At 38.8% G+C, this 19,212-nt stretch overlaps 1 protein-coding gene across 1 annotated transcript in view; it reads left to right on the plus strand.

Annotated features, from left to right (window-relative positions):
• Positions 1–19,212, plus strand: part of WWC2 (WW and C2 domain containing 2) — a 108,302-nt gene that overhangs the window by 80,241 nt on the left and 8,849 nt on the right. Inside the window, exons 12-21 of the mRNA XM_049833179.1 lie at positions 1,281–1,404; positions 3,898–3,978; positions 4,062–4,148; positions 7,277–7,469; positions 9,718–9,882; positions 10,696–10,808; positions 11,810–12,002; positions 13,961–14,125; positions 16,960–17,052; positions 18,161–18,403. Of these exons, the coding sequence (XP_049689136.1) occupies positions 1,281–1,404; positions 3,898–3,978; positions 4,062–4,148; positions 7,277–7,469; positions 9,718–9,882; positions 10,696–10,808; positions 11,810–12,002; positions 13,961–14,125; positions 16,960–17,052; positions 18,161–18,403 (1,457 nt within the window). The remainder of the gene's footprint in view (positions 1–1,280; positions 1,405–3,897; positions 3,979–4,061; positions 4,149–7,276; positions 7,470–9,717; positions 9,883–10,695; positions 10,809–11,809; positions 12,003–13,960; positions 14,126–16,959; positions 17,053–18,160; positions 18,404–19,212) is intronic.

Consider the following 19,212-nt stretch of genomic DNA (forward strand, 5'->3'; position numbering starts at 1 on the left):
TGGGGTTGGTTCGGTGTTTCTACTCCAATTTCATTCTTGGAACTGCTGCAACGCTGAACAGGAAGGTTTTCAACAAACTCAGCTGGAGGCATAAAACCTGCATGGAAAATTTCAGCTCACACTTAAGTTTTACAAAACTACAAATCTGAATACTGTTGAATCTTAACTTGGAGGTAGACAAACATACCTGAAGACAGTATAGCTAGTATTTTGATGTAATAATCTGCATTGGCTCTTTAGATGCAGTGCTTACCTGCTTCTCTGTCTGTCTCTGACTTTTCTGTACAGGTGAACCATGCAGATATTTGTTCCTCTGCACATGTCTCTGCTGTCAGAAACCAAGTTGGAATATCATGTAGCTCTTCCACAGTCAGTCTCTGTCATTGTCAAAGTCAATTCAGGCTGCTGTGGTAATTCCTAAGGGTAATCAATAAATCATGTCATCACCTTCACCCCTCACGTGGCGGCGGGGGGAAGGGAAAGAGCACTTCATCATCAAGGAAAAAGCATTCCTACTGCCATAAATAAACGCACAAATGCAGCAATCAATCATCTAATCTGAAGCCTTAAATTTTAAACATCTTAACAAGATGTAAAGTCATGATTCAGGTGGGGATGATAATGCATAACAATATCCTCACCCCTTGGCAGATAAAAGTACTGCATAGGCCCTCAACTCACTATGCTGCAGAACATGGCTTTTTGTGAATGCTGCTTCTTCATTGCATAGCACTAGCATATGAATGCGATTTGAAGATTACACCTAAGTAGTAGTTGATAGTAAAGAGACTGTAGCATAAAAAGTTTTTGATGTAGTAAGCCAGAGGGGATTTTTAATTTCTAGCAGTTATGTCACTGAGGAGAGGGTGTCTGTCTGACTTCTGAATATTTAATAAACAGCAGGCAAGCACTTTGCATGTAGCCGAAGTGTTACTACAGTGCAGAATGTGAACGTGGCAAATACAGGTTTAAAGATCAGGATAATGAGGGTTAATAATGAAGGATAATAACTAGCTCAACAGATACGGGTGATGATAGGAGCCTGTATCTCTGGAAAGGAATAATAGTTGTACATTTTCAAGTTCATCAGTTTGGCTATATCCCTAGCTAGAATATGTGATAACAGCAGTACAGTCTCAGAATGTTTAATGATGTGGAACAAAACTACTCTGTGATACTCAGTTAAGGGTCACCTCTTTCAACTTGACAATGTTCTAAGCTATGCGCTTCTCTCTTTCTGACTATTAATCTCTCAGACTGATTTTTCTTTCTTTACGTAGGTGTTGACTTACCGAGAAGAACAGCTAGTCATCTGCTTGAGGAGAAAACAGCTTGTGTATCTGCTGCCGTGTCTGATGAGTCTGTAGCTGGAGATAGTGGTGTATATGAAGCTTCTGTGAAACAGTAGGTTTGAGAAATAATGCAAACCAAATTCCACCAAAATTCTAAATATACCTATAAGTAGTTTATCTGTCTTGCCTTTTTTATAAATATTTTGTACTTTCATATTGAAAGGAAGGCATGTTTGCCAAACAGTGAAGGGTTTTTTTTAAGCTAATAAATTTGCATTAGAGTGCTTATATAGCTTGGTTGAATAGCATTCATATGCTACCTTCTACTCTTGGGTTTTTTCTTGCTAGAAGTGTTCCTAGGACAAAAGCTGGATTTAAACTACACAGGTTCTGCCATGTGGCTATATTGACTCTACTCAGAGTGACTCTTGTTATTTCTTGTATTGTTTAGATACAGTCTTAAGATTGCATAGCATTTTGCTTGAAAATTTTCTTTTTTAAAAAAGAGGATATAGGAAAGATAAGAATATCCTCAGTTGTAATGTTGGTATAAAAATAAGCCAGGTCATGGTTTAATGTTCTTGCTTTGCTGTGGTGAAAAGGATATAAGAAATGTATCTGTTGTTGTTGCTTTTTGACAAGACATAACTTCTACAGGATTCTTCATACTAGTTTATATAGTATTGTCTGTTTTCTGGCAGGGAGAACAATGAACTTTAGACTGCGTATTAGAAGACTATTGCAAACTATGAGAGAAACCAAAATATTTATTTTTTCACCTCAGTTTTGGCAAGTTGTTGACATTTAAGAATTTTTTGTCCTTTTGAATATTCAGATAGAAATGGTTTAGCAGTATTGTTACAAAGACGTAGATGCATGTCTTCTGTTGCCAGGCTAAATGTTTTTATATTAGCACAGGTAAAGGTGCATTATGATATCATAAATGGGTTTTATTGGCCTCTGATAAAATTACTTCTACTTGTAAAGTCTTTCACAAATTAAAAGGTAATAAAAATAGATGAGACCAAATAAAAAAGCTGAAATCCAAAGGGTTTTCTCCTAAAGTGTTACAATGCCCATTCAATCTCATCTTAGGTCATGGACCCATATTTCACCCTGAACTCTGAAACCTAATATTAGTTTGCTCCATGTCTACAGTTAGAACTAATGCAACTTCTTAGGCTGAAATACACTCCCATCTATTAAAAACTTAGCTTTCACTTGACTGAGTGGCTTTGACTGTGTATTTTGGTTCAATAACCATTTTTGTCTTTCCATTTTATTTCAATTCTGAGCCACTGTGATCAAAACTTACTGTTTGCTCCAGTTATAAGACCAGTGGATAGCAATGAACAGACATTGGACCAAAAGCAGTGGGTGTTCTGTCGAGCAAGTCTTTAGTCCTCCAATGACTACGAGTAGTGGATAGGTGGAAAACAGAACAAATTCCTGTCATCTTCCTGTCATTACTGAGGAAAAGAGGAAAGAAGGCAGTTGCATCCCCTAAGCCTGTGTACAAAAGGAAACTATTGCCATTTGTGCAAGCTAGGATTTACAGACTCTAGTTATTCCATGATAGTTCCAGGTGTGGCTACTCTTAATTATTACGGAATAGGAAGTAGTGAAGAGGTAATGAGTGCCTCTGTGTGAGTTGCTTATGTTTAGTAGAAGTGTCTTTATGAGCACTGTGTATGGAATGACTTACAATTTGTCAGTATGCTCCTGAAGTTACAGTACAGTGATTTCTGCTGTATAGCCCAGTCATTTGTATTGAGTAATGTAAGGCAGGGGAGGGAGTAAATACACTCTATCAAATTAGCCATCAGCCAGGAAATTAATAGTAAAAAGGAAACCTCTAAATGCAGCATCTTAAATAATGCTGTCATGTCTTGTGGGATGTCTGTGTCATTCTCCACATTTCCTGTCTTGACATTTTCTATCTTAATCTTGTTTATTGATTCCAAAAGTCTAGTTTTAAAAATCAATGAAACACATTAATACAACATCCTCACTCAAACCTTCCAGAAAATGACTGGAATTATTTTGCCACATGGATTCTCTGTAATTCCACTCAACGCTAGAGTTGCTTTTCAGCTGCAAGACTTGAGTCTCTCTGGTTCCTTGAATGGTTCCAAAAACAGCTCAGAGGAAAGATGGTTCTTGTTTGCACAGAAACCTCTTTATTTTATAGACCCTCTGCTTCTCAAGTATTCTCCAAAGCAGTATTTCATATCCAGTTTACGTGTGGTCTGATGTTTATTACAAATTTTAATTTCCAATTTTGTATTCAGGGGGATAAGAAGTACTAAGTATGTATAGGAAAATGTCATGAGTTTTTCTCTTGCCTGTTAGTTTGGCCTGCTTCAGTAATCAGCCTAAGGCCTTTCTGACTCATTACTGGAGTTGTCAAACTGTTCAGGCAGCGATTGTGTCTAAAACAGGCATTGCTATTGTGTAGGCTCTGAAATTCTCATTTGGAGTGCACACTGTAATTAAGTCAGCCTGTTTAGGAGAATGTGTATACATTCTGTGTATGCATACCTTAATTATTGCTGCAAGCTAACTATAATTTTCCTAAATTTGAGTATTTGCCTGTTTTCCCTAGGCCAAATGAAACTGAGGACATTGTATATAGTGAAGATGATGTGACAACTCTAGAGGCTGCCCAGGTACAAATAGGACTCAGGTAAGTAACCAGCAAGGGGAATATTTCTGTTCATACGTAAATGTGAATAGTAAACTTCCCTCATGTTATCCTTTCTTTAACAGATATGACCACAGCAATTCAAGTTTTGTGATAATCATAGTACGGCTCAGAAATCTTCCAGCGTTTTCTGTCCCCCTTGGCTCTAAAGTGTAAGTCAAACAATCACTGAGCAGTAGTGTTGAAATGTGAGAATATAATAATAAATTGTACAAATTCTCCAAAGGAATGGAGTGATTTAAACTTTTCAAACTGTAGTAGTACTTAGCTTTTACACATTCCAGCAATGCTGCAAGAAAAAGAAGTTATCGGGAAATTTGTACATTGCACTAAAGTGAAACAAAAAGGATTTTTTTAAATGATGCTTCATTTAGCTTTTTTAAATATTCTGTAGCTTTGTGAGTACAGAACAGCTATTCTGTAGTTACTGAAAACATTCTTTTGATACTTTGCCATTCTTTCAGCTCAGAATCTTGTCTTTTTTACATTTATGTGGCATTTTGATGTAAAATGATGTTAAAATAGTATGTGTCTTTTAAGTGAGCTTTTAATGGTGAGGGGTGATTTGATAAATTGCAAGCAGACAAGCACAGCCACATTGAGATACACCATCCCTAACAATTGGAGCTTGGAGGTCTGTAAAGACTTAGTTCTTGTGTTGAATTGGACCGATATGAAAGGTCTAAAAGTAATTACAGTGGAAATCATGTGTAGGAAATGAACAAAAATGACTGAATAAGTAAATGTTACCACTGAGATTCTAATCCAAAACTCTCATCTGTACAAGTAAGTACAGCTTGCTTTGGCTCCCTGGGGACCCTTGTACTTCAGTGAGCTTTTTTACAGAATGAAAAACTATCTTAAACTGTTGAGAAGCTTAATAAGATTAGAGTAGAACATACTCAATACTTGGAAAATTTGGTTTTCATGCTGGTCCCCTTCCTCCTGTCCCCCATCACCTTGAATTAAATTGGCAGATCAATATGAAGCCACTGAATATGGAAAGGATGTATGGAAAGGGATACAGGCCTGGGTACCTGTTGCATTTTTTCTGTTTGCTTTTGTTTGGTTTTAATAACAAATGGTTGTCTACTACCATCCTTCCTTCTCTGACCTCCATCTTTCCCCTGCTGACCTTCCAAGTTCACTAGCATTTAGCACAAGAATATAGAAAAACTATAGAAGAGTAAATTGACGCAGCCAGGAGGGAAAGTAGACAATGTAGAATATAAAAAAATGCCAACAAAATGTTCAGTAAGATAAAGTTACGTCATAGCTGGCATCTTTTTAGGAATTAAAGTATGAAGTTGTAATTACAGTCGTCAAGTATCTTCAGTGCAGAAGGCCAGACCTGCTGCTGCTAAAAAGATTTAATAAAAATAAAGCTACACAAAACAAGGAGAAAGGACAGACAGGGTAAAGGAAGGACCTTGCAAACAGCATTTTCTCTGTCACTTGCCATTGTGTGCATATATGTCTATAATGTACAGATATGTACAATGATAAAATTCGGGTCTGGAAAATGATGCTATGTTATAACTATTTTCTAGAACATCAAATTGGATAGATCAGTACTTTATTGAACCTTTACACATAGAGGAGTAGATTTGACATGAGGTCTTACTGATACCTGTTTCCACACTGTTTGTAAAAGCTGTTCATTTTTAGAGTAGGTAGAGCCTAGCTGAATACTTATTATTTGCGTCAGGATCATTTTTTCCTCAGTTCAGAAGTCATAGGTTTGTCATAGCAAAATCTGAGGCATTGGTTAACTTTTAAACTTTTTTTTAATTAAAAATGAAAGTAAGCACTCTTGTAAAACAAAGCCAGTGAACAATTCATCTTTGACTTCTCCGTTTACTCCTCATTCTGGCCTGATGCCAATAAATTGGCTAACAGTTATTAAAAGAAAGCTCCAATGAATGACCTTTAAAATATACTTTTAATATACTTTATCTTCGATTCCTACCTCTTTCCTAAATGTTTCCTAATTGCTTAATCTATTAACATGGCTGTTTTCAGTAGACCAAGCAAATTGCTCACCTACGTTTATGTGAACACAGCAGCAGCATTACTGGAATTCCATTACACTACCACTTAACTTTGGGTGGGTTTGTCAAAATGCTGGATACCTGCTATCCAGGCTATATGTGTGAACCAAGCAACTTAGATCTTACTCTTTATCCCAAGAAGCTTGGCATAATTGGGGAATAAAGGCTATGCCCAAATTCAAATAACAAAATTTCTCACAGACCTAATTTCTTTCAGGTCAATTAATGTAAAACTAAGTTTTTAATAGTAATAGCAGTATGTATGTTGTCATTACCAGAAAATATAGCAATAGTACTATAAATTTTGGGAGAACAAGTTTTTTGCAGAATAATTTTCCTTGGTCTGCTTTTTCTTCTTGCTGTAGCTAGCTTCATTGCATTCTGTTCCACAGTGAATGTCAATTATATTTACAGCCAATACCAGAAATAGACTAATGCATACACACAAAAAAGATGTAAAATAATTACTATGCTCATTCGTGTGTATGAGAAGGTGTGCAATAGGTAAATGGCATGTGCAAACTGCATTAGGAATGTCTTTACGAAACTACTACTAAAGTGAGACCTGGAAGTTAACCAGTACTACCTTTATCCACATAATATCCATTCATATTTGTTACATAAAAAGAATGCAGCTGTGTAACAATTTCAAGTTATTCCCTGTGCTTGTAATTTAGGCTTGCAAGATGCATTCTTCTAAGTCTCACTTAATATATTATGAATTGATCTTAAGCAGCTATGGCCCTAGCTATTTTCTTCCTCATTTTCTTTAGTTTTCTGGTTTCTTTGGAGGTTTTGTTTTGTTTGTTTCTTTAAAAGACGTCACTTCTTTTCAGTGCTGCTCACATTGTTCCAAGAGTTTAATTTTTATATCCACCCAAATTTTTCTCATTTTTTTAAATTAAGATCATGTTTCCTCCCATCTGTGACATTATTTTCAGTGTTCACAGTACTAAACCAGAGGACAAATTTGGATAGAGACAGAAATAGCTACCTCTCTTGCTACTACCTTACCAGGCACAGAAATTCCTTTTTGGGAAATGTTTCTGCAAGGGGCAGGAGGAGTTTCTCATTCCTGTCTTTCACCTCTTTTCCATTCCATCTATGATTTGTTGCTGTTTCATTTTCTTGCCATGCAGTCCTCTAGTTGATTGTGGTCGACTTCTATCATGTGTCACCAGCAAGAGCAACTTTAAATACAAGTGAAGATTTTGTTTTGTTTCTGGCAGGTATGTTAGAGTAGCAGTACTTCCATGCTCAACTGATACCAGCTGCCTGTTCCGCACAAAAGTTCATCCTGTCATGGAAACCATTTTATTCAACGAGATATTCAGAGTAACCATTTCCCAAGTAACACTGCTACAGAAGACGCTGAGAGTAGACATTTGTGCTGTCAGTAGAAGTCGTCGGGAAGAATGTTTGGTATGCAGTTTTATTTCTGGCTTTTTTTTGCATGCATTTGTTTGTAGTGTCCCCTCTTTTTTTGATGGTCAAGGCTGCTAAAATTCCACAGTACTTGGAGACACTCTGAAGCACAACTTGGTTGTTGCTATAGTACTTAAAATACTACCTTTCTCTGAAATTCCTGATACAGAAGTCTAATCCTAGATGGAAGTTTTAGGAGGTGTTTTGATAATTGTAACGCTGCATTACCTTAACCCTTTAATTACAGATTGATGCTCCATCTTTGCAGTTCTATACATAAAAAAAATCCCAATAAACTTCATTGCAACATTACTCTAACACTAGATTTTAAATTAAAAGCTGAATAAGAGCCACAGTACGTCCAAAAAAAACCCCAAAAAAAGCAAACCCTCACTATCACAGCTTGTAATAAAGAACAAACTAAATTAGATTTTTGCACGTTGTTGTAGATTATATGTCCAACTTTTTAGTCTTTATGATCTGTAGAAATAATAAAAAGGCATGACATTCATAGACCAGCCTATTGGAAACTGGCACTTTTTAAATTTTGTTGTTAATTGTGTTCATCACCTGATTAGTGATGAGACATTTACTTTCAAATTGCATGGTCTGGTACAACTCAGTTTAGTTTTTCACCATGAGTCCAACTTAGTAACATAACAAGATTTTTAGTTACAACATGCTGAAGAGATGGTGGAATCTGGGGTTCATCAGCTCCAACTACTGGGAACAGCCTCTCACTTTCAAAAATGTAGAAGTTAACTTAATTCCTGGGGAACGTGTTGGCCTTTTTCAGTATGTAAGAGGTTTTCCCCTCAGGTAAGAGGAGGGCAGTGGAACAAAAATGCAACAGAATGCAGGATGCAAAGGTGAAGAAAAAAACCCAACAACAACAAAACCCCACCAAAGACATAAGGGTTAATCACAAGATCAAAAGAAAGAGTTGGGCGTACCACCCTGTTGTGGTTTAACCCCAGCCAGCAACCAAGCATCACGCCACCGCTCACTCACCTCCCTCACAGTGGGATGGAGGAGGGAATCAGAAGGGTACAAATGAGAAAACTCATGGGCTGAGATAAAGACAGTTTAATAAGTAAAGCAAAAGCTACGCACGGAAGCAAAGCAAAACAAGGAATTCATTCACCACTTCCCATGGGCAGGCAGGCGTTCAGCCATCTCCAGGAAAGCAGGGCTCCATCACGTGTAATGGTGACTTGGGAAGACAAAACACCATCACTCTGAATGTCCCCCCTTCCTTCTTCTTCCCCCAGCTTTATATACTGAGCATGACGTCATATGGTCTGGAACATCCCTTTGGTCAGTTGGGGTCAGCTGTCCCAGCTGTGTCCCCTCCCGACTTCTTGTGCCCCCCCAGCCTCCTCGCTGGTGGGGTGGTGGGAGAAGCAGAAAAGGCCTTGGCTCTGTGTAAGCGCTGCTCGGCAGTAACAAAATCATCTCAGCATTATCAACACTGTTTTCAGCACAAATCCAAAACATAACCCCATACCAACTACTATGAAGAAAATTAATTCTGTCCCAGCCAGGACCAGCACACACCCCCAGCAGAAAGCCCTGGGCGACATGACGAGAGTCTTGGCAAGAGCTACGTGCGCAGCCCAGTAGCTCTGAACATGATTTGCTTTGCCAGAGAAGAGACGATTTTAACCTCCAAGGCACAGCCCAAACACGAGTACTTCATAAGTCTTCCCAGAGTGCCAACTCAGTTTATGTCAGTGCTTGTCTAAATGAAAGGGTTTGTTAATCTCTTTTACTGTCTTTTCATCTGCTTCCTCGCTGGTTAGAGCAAACAAGGTCATCTGTTATTGTTTGCCATATTGATGATTTTTGTGGTGGAACAACTGAAAAATTGACTGAAACTTGCTACTCTATGAGTTGATGCTGCAGGTTGCATTGACGCAGTTTTTCATTATTGAATGCTGTAGAAAGCAGACGTGTGCATTACAGTGATATAGAGGTTTTTGTGTGTCTGCATGCGGGGAGAAATTCCACAGATTGAAATAAAAGATGACAGAATGGACAATATGAAGGACCTTTCCATGTACTTCTATTTGTTTATTTTAGCGAGAAGTGGAGGGAAATAGAAAATTGTACAGTTAAAAAGGGAAGTAAGATTCATGTCAAATCTGTGCTGTCTATTTTACATGATAAATACTGTAGAATTTTTTCAGCTGTTTTGCGGGAAATAAATTTCAACAATTTTCTTCTGTTTTCTTATTTTGTGCAGGCTGGGACTCAGATCAGTCTGGCAGATTTATTGTTTTCTGATGAGACTTGTACTCTGTGGTACAACCTGTTGCCTTGCAAGCAAATTCCTGGCAAAAAAACCAAGGAACAAAATGAAGAATCCATGTTTCTGTTAAGCAAGCAGTCATTGGACTCGCTGGACTTGGTGAGCAATGTGTGGGCTATTACTGTAATATCAAGGAAAAAGCCATAGCCTCTAATTGTGCTGTTGCACTGTGGTTATTTGAATATGTGAATTGTCCTCCCCTGAAGGTCCAAAGCCCTGTTGTCTTGCAGGCACTTCTGTTTATAGTGAATTTCTGTGGGAGTAGGTCCTGTATGGGGTTTCACACTTGCTAGGAAGTGTGGATAGAGCTGATGCTTCTTAGCAGGATACAAAATTGCACTCCAGTTTGAAATACTTCAGCTGTATTTCATTTTAAAAAGAATGTTATTGAAGAGCTTCCTTAAATTTACCATTTATTTTCATATGCACACATTAAAAATTGCTATTTATTAATTATTTTAATGTGCATACTTAAAGCCACTGCACTGAAAGTGCTGTTTATTCAAAACACATACCAATTCTTCTGGTTAAATAAGCTTTTCTGCTTTAATACCTCTTTAGGAGAACTGTGTTAAAAAATGTAACTTTTAAGAACAACCTTTTTTTACCTGGGGGTATTACAGGTATGAGAGGGAGAGACAAGACATTAAAGGATGACAGGAGCATATTTGATTGCATTATCATTTTACAAACAATCTATTTTTGATTGAGATTTACTCTGTATAAAAACAATTGGTTAATGTGCTACACACTGACAATTCAAACCCCTTACACTTCTGATCTGAGTCGTGTTTTTGCTGGCATCAGGGAGCAGCAGGGTAATACAGCTCTTGCAAGAGTTGTCTTTTTTTTTTTTAAACTATGTTATGTATCACTCAATTCTGGTTTCATCTTCTCTTTCCTTGTGAGCAGGATGCTGTGTCAGCTCTGCTGGAGAGGACATCTGCTGAGCTAGAAGCAGTAGAACAAGAGCTGGCTGAAGATGAGGAGGAGGAGCAGGAGCAAAGGGGCTCTGAGGAAGACTGGTAAAGCCACTTTTGCTCCCTCACTGTTCATGCCTGAATGATTCCACTCATTCCTCCTATTCTTAGACAAATGAAAGGGCTGTACTTTTGGAGGAGATCATAGACTCATGGAGCGGTTTGGGTTGGAAGGGACCTTTTAAAGATCATTTAGTCTAACCCCCCTGCCGTGGCAGGGACACCTGCTAGATCAGGTTGTTCAAAGCCCCGTCCAACCTGGCCTTGGACACTTCCAGTGATGGGGCATCCACAGCTTCTCTGGACAACCTGTTGCAGTTTCTCACCACCACGGGAATTGGGGTAAAGTCTTGTGTGGTCACCTTCTTTTAGGTTTGCTGTGTCTTGGCTGCTCTATTAACTCCTACTGCTGATGCTCCTCCACTCCACGTACATCTTCCTGTGAAACCACCTGGGGAGTCTAAACCACTGGAGGTGTACTAGAAAGTCTCATGTCAAATACTAGTTGCATTCACAATAATAAGCAACTAATAGGATTTGAAGAGAGAGCTGCTGTCTGACAAAGTGTGTGTGTGTGTGTGCGCGCTTCCATTGATAGTCTTGTTTTCAGAGAACTTGTGAGCTTTCCCAAGAAACAGATTTCTTACTAAATTGCTACATTGAGTTCTGTTCCTGTGCAATTTCTTAGCTGCAGTGTAGAAATAATACATGCTTTATTATGAGGGAAGGGGAGACTCACTCATTTGTTTTCTGAATTTATTGCAACCAAAGTCCTTCAATGTTATCAACATACAGCTGTTGAATGTAGTGCGGTGTTGTCATAATGATCTTGAAGGTGAACTGTAGTAGAGCTTGTTGGGCTTACTGGAGCATATAATGAAATGTGCCTTCACGTGAACTTAATGGAAGCATTTGGGTGATACTCTTGTTTTCCCTGTCAGGAAAATGCGTACATTGTACACGGGTGAAGGCCTAGGCCTTTGATACCTTTCTCTGTTGGGCTTTTTCAGTTTGAGAATAAGCCTGGGCTGCTTCTGTTCATACAGGTTGGAAATGCTTGCAGAAGCCTCTGATGAAATTGTGGATGAAGAGGAAGATGGCATTAAGCTGGCAGTAGAAGGCAACTGTACTGATGACATGGGATTACTCGCTGATGCACAGCAAACAAATGAAGACAAGGACAGAGGGAATGGTGATGAGGCCCATGAAAGCCAGCAAGCTGCTATAATACTAACACTGGTGAATATCTTGAAATACACATTCCTATGGTATTTTACTGCATCTGAAGATTTATTTCTGAGCAGTTAATGTAGAAGTCTGCTGCATTTAAAATTTGATGTGGCCTTTGCTGTAGTGCTTGTCAATATGTACTTTTAATGAAACCGGTGTGGTCACTTCTGAACTATGAAGAGGACATTCAACAGATAGGTGAGGCAGAACTTCTAAGTCAAAGAAAATTAACCAAAAATCTGTATCTTCACTTTTTTTTATTGCATAGGGAGAATATTCAAAATACAAGTTCAGTTCAGTAGCCTCAACTTGTGCATACTTAAAAAACTTCTGCACATCTGTTTCATTGTTTCCTTTTTTTTTTCCCTGATTCATCTGATAAAGGGGGAAGGACAGAACAGGGGTCAAGATCTTTAAACCAATTAGGGGATTTCCTTATTTCTTCTCTCTATTTTCGGGTGTGAAATACAAAAACTGGCTTAGCAGAGAAGAGAAGGAATGATTAATGAGCAGAAAATTCCAAAATGTGTATTAAACTGTGTACTATTGAACTACCCCCATACTGCACATAACAAATTCTGATTCCATGTTCTTGTTAACCGTTTGCTTTACATCATATTCCACCTTTCTGAAAGCACTTTTAGTAAATTTTTAGTAAACATATCCCTGATGTGGTAGCACACACTCTAGAAATAAAATTTTTAGAACACCTTTCTGCATCTTAATGAAGACACCGTTGCATGCATTAAACCCACAGGTTCTGTAAAATAGAAAGGTAAAAATGCAAAGAATGACATCTCGTTCCTTCAAGTTAGTGACAATACAGAAGTTCAAAACCTCCATGGACTTGCTGGAAACTGTAATTAACTTCCAATTAATGTGGCAAGATGCCATATGAGCTAAGGCCATGCTATAAAAGGACTGACAGTCTGCTGGGTAGCAAGCAAATACAGATCAAAGCCCAAACTCAGCGAGGGGAGACATCAAGGACAACATCTGAAGGTTAGGCACGCACACAAGTGTTTTGCTAAGCCTGGGCTGGATGGACCTGGATAGCGAGTGAAAGACATAGCAGACCTCATTGTAAAGCCAGCCACCGATCTTCGTGTGCCAGATCCTCTCAGGGTTGCAGTTGTGTTATTTAGGTCACTGTATTTATCACCTGCACATTGAAAACCATGAACCTCGCTAAATTACCCAAGTTGAAGAAAATGCCCCAGTGCACATCAGTAACATCAGAAGTGCCAGCTGCTGCGGTGCTTGTTCTAGCTTGGCTGTCAAGATGATTGCTGCATGTAAGTAAGCACAGGCTGCACCACCTATGGGGATGTTGACACCTGAGGCTCCCTGTGGCACACGTGGGGCAACTGTAGTAGGCAGCAGATCGTTCTGTGGAACAGCAGCTAGCTAGTCTCTTCCCTGGGTTCACAAGGCTGGTGCAGCTCTGCAGGCTGCCATGAAGCAGCCCTGCTGGTGGGGCTTGGGGGACATACGACAGTATGTCTGGGAGGACCTGGGCAGTGTAACTTTCCCAGCTGCCCCTTTCAGTGTGCACAGGCACCATCTCTAGCATAGCAGAACCTTGCTGTTCTGCAAATGCAGAACAAAATAAATATTAATATAAATGCGCAATAATAATAATGTCCGCAAGTGGCAAAGCAAAACACTTGTTGCACCATGGTTCCATCAGACCATCTGTAGGGCAGCAAAAGCCTTTCTGCAAAAGCTTTGGTTTTACTGGATACACAGAGTACCTTCAAAGACTCTTCGCGCGCTGTTAAGTGTTTTGGGAATTTTGTGTTTCTTTACTCGGCATAGTTTCTGTGTATATGCAAGCTGCTTTTCACTGCTGGTCTTCTTCCATCTGCTGCAAGGTAACAATGCTTGTAAAATCCAAAGACACAAAAACTACGTGGTGGCATGTGTCTGGATATAGGAGTTCTTATAAACTAAATTCCTTTTCATAGGTTGATAAAGAGACTAACACCGAGGAGTTGGTTAATGAGAACGCAACAGTCCGACCCAAGGACAGAGCCAGCTGGAGCTCAAGACAGCGTCCCTTTGTCAGGAACAGCATGATAGTGCGCTCACAAACCTTCTCTCCAGGCGAGCGTAACCAATACATCTGTAGGGTAAGAGGAAAAACACTTGGAAGGAAGAGCTATTAACTAAAGAGTCATTTAAATTCTTGGGAATGATGCATTAATGACAGTGACTCATGTACCAATTTTCTCTGCAAGAGGCACAGCCTGTGCTTTCTCTAGGTTCGTTCCTTCCATAACTGATCTGATGCATAGTAGAATTGACTTTCAGCAGAGTTGCGTACTCTTGCAAAACACAACTTTAGTAGGGCAAAAATACATCCTATTGGAGAAAAGTAACACGGATGCCTGTGCTGGCTGGCTGCAAAAAGTGTGTTTCCCTGCATGTCAGCAACTACAGCTCTCACACAGCAAAATAATTTGTTAAAACATAGAATAGAGTTCACTGTAAACTGCCATTGCATTACCATATTTTAATAATGTAACCATTTAAGGGTAACGGTGTGGAAAGAGCTCCATCATCAATTTTAAATCTCACTTTGTATCTCGACTGGTTTTAAACCTGGGCAGCCCAAATCCTGCTGTAATTACATCTTTGAAAGATGTGCGAGCGCTGCCTACGGGCTGTTTTAAACATGCCTTTGGCAACAAAGTTCTCCAGTCTTTCTAGATCTATGGTAGCATGGAAAAAAAAAAAGATTTAGACTGCCAGCCCTGTTGCTGCTAAACTAGCTGTGAAAATCATGTGTTTAAATGTCGCAGTAGAGACGGACACGACAAGTAATAGATCACACAAAATGGCTGCTTTATTGTTCTATCACACCTTTTTATACCCTTCTTTAGAGTATGTGCTAGTATATGATTGGTTTGGTTAGTAACTAACAATTCATGATTGGCAAGTTCGTTAGGACGGTTCTTCTTATCACTATCTTGGTTTTGTACCGGTCTTCTCGGATCTTTCCAGACTCTTCAAGGATATACTACAAGCTGCTCGAGGTCGCGCTGTTCTCGAACTGTCAGGAATTCCATAGATTCATTACATTCCCCGACATTTAAAGATTTAAGCATGGATTACCAGCTCTGTAGATTTTAATTACAGGCACCTTAGAAAAGGCAATTTGTTTTCATCTTTAGTTTCTACAGGTTACTCACACAAGTATGACTTTTTTTTTTTTTTAAAAAAAATACTTATGCTTTAATTTTTCTCCAGTTCAATTAGAGGTGGTTGTCTTAATCATTTGGGAACGTTGAAGTTGATCACTTCTCTGTGATTATCATTGGCCTAAAAATCCCAAAATAATCTGTAGTTGATATCTACATACTTAAATAACTGTTCCATACACCCTCCAGAGTGAAACACAGTAGATAGTTTTGTAACAATCTTTACATAATTTGGGTAGATTACTGGCTGAATTCAGAACCTAACCTTCATCTTAATTCCTGTACACTATAAATTAGGTTTATTGGCAGAAAAATACAGCCTTAGCTTACTGCCTATGGAGGTCTTTGGCAGGAAGTAACACTAGTTGCTCTGATAGTTTAGTTAGTATAAACTCCTGAGGTGTTTTGCATCTGGAAAACTGTTGGGCTTTTGTAGCTTTGAACATTGCTACATACCTACTGCCAGAAACCAGAATCTAAAAAAACATACCTTGAATAAACCATTCTGTTTCTCCTGTATGGTATTGCCTGGAAGCAAGGTACCCTAGGAAAAACCCATGTTTGCACAGATGAATCTTTTGCAGTTTCAGAAATACTTGTAGTCCACTGTCGGGGCTCAAGAGTGGGCACTGTATCTGCGTCTGAGTCCATGGAGAGGGCTGAATAATGGGGGTCTCCCCAGTCCTAGTTCCCAGCTTGCACCACAGGCATATCCAGCCTTGCTTGCTTTGTGGTGCCATAGTAGAGGAACGCACCTGTTGGACACGCTCTGGCTAACTGCCAGCTGCTCTCTTTTTGGAAGAGATGGCCTAGCTTTAAGAAAGCACCTACTCTCATACGATGTTACAGCAAACACAAAGATTTTTGAGGCCTAAAGGACTGACCCGAAGTCTGTTGGTGCCTTTGAAAATCTCCCTTGAAAAGTGCATAAAGAACACCAGCGATGATAGCCACCTGTGCATATCCAGGGGTGGGCTCCCAGTAGTGGCTCCAGAGTGAAGAGATGGATTTGTCTCTCAAGAGGTGTATTCATATTGCAAGAGGTGGTATTTCTCACCTCCAACTCCCAGTCAGTCCTGTGTAAGGATGCTTTAGGGCTCTGGCTTTGGTTATTGAAAGGTTAGCTGAATGATTCTTTTTGTCTGTCCTTTTCTGAAGAGGTGAAGTAAATATCCTGCAGATAGATGCTTCTGTTTATATGAAGGTTACCACCATGCATGCTGATGCATCTAATAATCTGTCTGCACTGATGTATGTGGAACTAATGCTATAATTAAGCAGAAACTACTGCCTAGCTGTGGTGCATATTTTTGAGAAGCAGGAAGTGCTTCTGAAGGAGGCTGTAGGCACACCTATACTTGTTACAAATAATAATACAAAAATACTGGTTGTTGGACAGGTGCATGTCTACAGTAATTTACGATCCCTGTAGTAAATTTGTTAAAGCCTGCCCCAGGTAAATGAAATCTGTAGTTTATAATCTGCAGCCAGACAGTGATTTGGCAGTACTTAATAACCTAACCGTAGTTATCTTCCTTGCATTTCTAAAGAGTCTACTTACTAGTTGTTCATAAGATCAATGGTTGTCTTGGTTTAGGAATAGACTTTTGGAGTAGATGCTTATTCTAGTTGAAAAATTTTTTACTTTATACTAAGAATGATCTACATGTATATCAACACTGAGGTTTTCTGTCTGGCTATATCAATACAGATGTATTTGTATGTGAAGGTGCTTTATTTCTCTGTTATGTACATTTTGACAGTTGAATCGAAGTGACAGCGACAGTTCAACACTAGCCAAAAAGTCTCTCTTTGTGAGAAACGCCACAGAACGGCGGAGCCTAAGAGTTAAACGGGTATGTGCTTTATTACCTGGACATGATTTAAAACAAAGTATGGAGAGAGAAGGAATAACAAACTACTTAATATGCTTTATTTCAAGTATTTCAGCAAAAGCAATGCAAGTACCACATATAGTCCTGTAGTTCCAGGTTGAAATCTCAACACAGTGGTCTCAGTCCTACATCTTCCCCCACCGACAAAGTTTATGTTTCTCTAGTTGTGGCTGAACCAGCAGCAAGACACTGGTGCTTAGCATCGTGGCATTTACTGTTGAACTTTAGCTTGTTACCGTCAAATGGATCTGGGTTAAAGAACCTGAATATTACAAAGTGACCCAAGATGGCTTATGCTGCACAAAAGTCAACACCAGCAACTTATATCTTGAGCAAATTTTGGTGGAAATTTCAGGGATCCAGATGTCCTTTTAAAGGGGATGTACTCTTCTCCAAGAGTATTTTGAGTAGCAGAAGAATTCAAGGACAAGAGAGTAAGATTGTATTTCTCTTGCATGGAGGTCATTCTTAAATAAGTTGAGAGAGTTATGTTTTAATCTTGATTGTAACTAAAAAAAAACACTTCTGCGGAAGGGTTGTTACCAGGTAGCAGGATTACATTTGGCATAAGAAAGAAATATTGAATAGTCTGGGATGGCTTCTCCTGCCTGACTTACTCATGCAAAAAGTCACTGTGAAAGGACAGTAAATAATGTAAAATACACTAAAGAAATGCATGCTTACAAAGTTCATAACATTATGTGTTTGTTTATGCCTTGAAAAAGCAAATGTTAATAAAAATAAATAATGTAGTTGAAATCTGTGGGGAAGTCTGTGTAGTGTTGATCTCCTGGCATTGTGTCATCCTGGGGATCAGAATAGGTTTTTTTGTTTTAACCTGTAAATATAGCATGGTACATGTGGTTGGAGAAACTTTCGCATTTATTTTTAGCTAGTGACTGAAGAAAAATTCCAGAATAGATTAATTTTTGCACTTGGATCTCATCATAGTAGCTTTCTGCTAAAGAACAACAAAAAACATTTGAGTTTTTCTGACTGTATTATGTGAAACCCTATGCTAGTCTCTCTAGATATTAATTTTTATTGTTCTGTCTCCCAAATGATTTAGCCTGTTTGCCAACCAATCATGCGAAGAGCTACGCAAGAGTGCCCCATACGCACTTCCCTTGACTTGGAGCTGGACCTCCAGGCATCACGCACAAGACAGAATCGTCTGAATGATGAGCTTCAGGCCTTGCGGGATCTTAAACAAAAGCTTGAGGAAATGAAAGGTAGAGGAGAGACAGACCTTCCCCTGTGTGTGCTAGAGGATGAACGATTCCAGAAACTCTTGAAACAAGCTGAAAAACAGGTATGAGCAGCATACAGAAATTTGTGAGTGAATATGCATATGCCCCTACCTTTACTATAAATTTGTTAAAGAATTCAGTCTAGCATGTTAAAAGATTTTTACAGAAGCTCACATTTGTCTAATTACATCTCTGAATTACGCACTGTAAACAATATGTCTTTATTAGTCAATATTACAGCATTTATACCTAGAATTTGAGGTAGTATTTTTCTAGTGCCCTCTAAATACTTTAGTAATTCACAGTAGAAACACTATTATTTGGAGTAATAGTTGTGGTTGGTGTAGTAAAATAGCATTTACCTAAAATTTAATTTAAAATTCTCGTGTCCCAGCTGTACTCCTACAGACATGTATGTGCTTTTTGTCCTTCAACATCAGTTGATTTACAGTCTGCACAGAACTTGTAGCCAAAGATCTTTTTAAAAGGTAGAGAGAGGCAATGACCATTACTCATAGTGGTAGGGGCATGTGGGAAAGGCAGTAGTACTTCCACTGTGGTTTATTTCCTTTTCAGGACATACTTGTTCTAGTTTTGGCAAAGGAAAGCCAAATTCTATTCTCTATGTGATCGTCTCTAAAACAATACAAGTATATATGCACTGTCCCTAAACTGCCATAAGGTAATGGGATACCCTCATGTGGATAAAAGACAAAAAACAGGATAGAATGAGTGAGAGGCAACAGTGACGAGTTGGAATACGGAAAATTCCAACAAGATACATTAAAAAGTTGGATGTTGTGGGGTTTTTGTTATGTTTTGAGAAGGTTGGTTGTTTTTTTTTTAAATTGTGAGGGTGATCATACACTGG

The sequence above is a fragment of the Accipiter gentilis genome, chromosome 3 (assembly GCF_929443795.1).
Source record: "Accipiter gentilis chromosome 3, bAccGen1.1, whole genome shotgun sequence".
Classification (NCBI taxonomy): Eukaryota; Metazoa; Chordata; class Aves; order Accipitriformes; family Accipitridae; genus Astur; species Astur gentilis.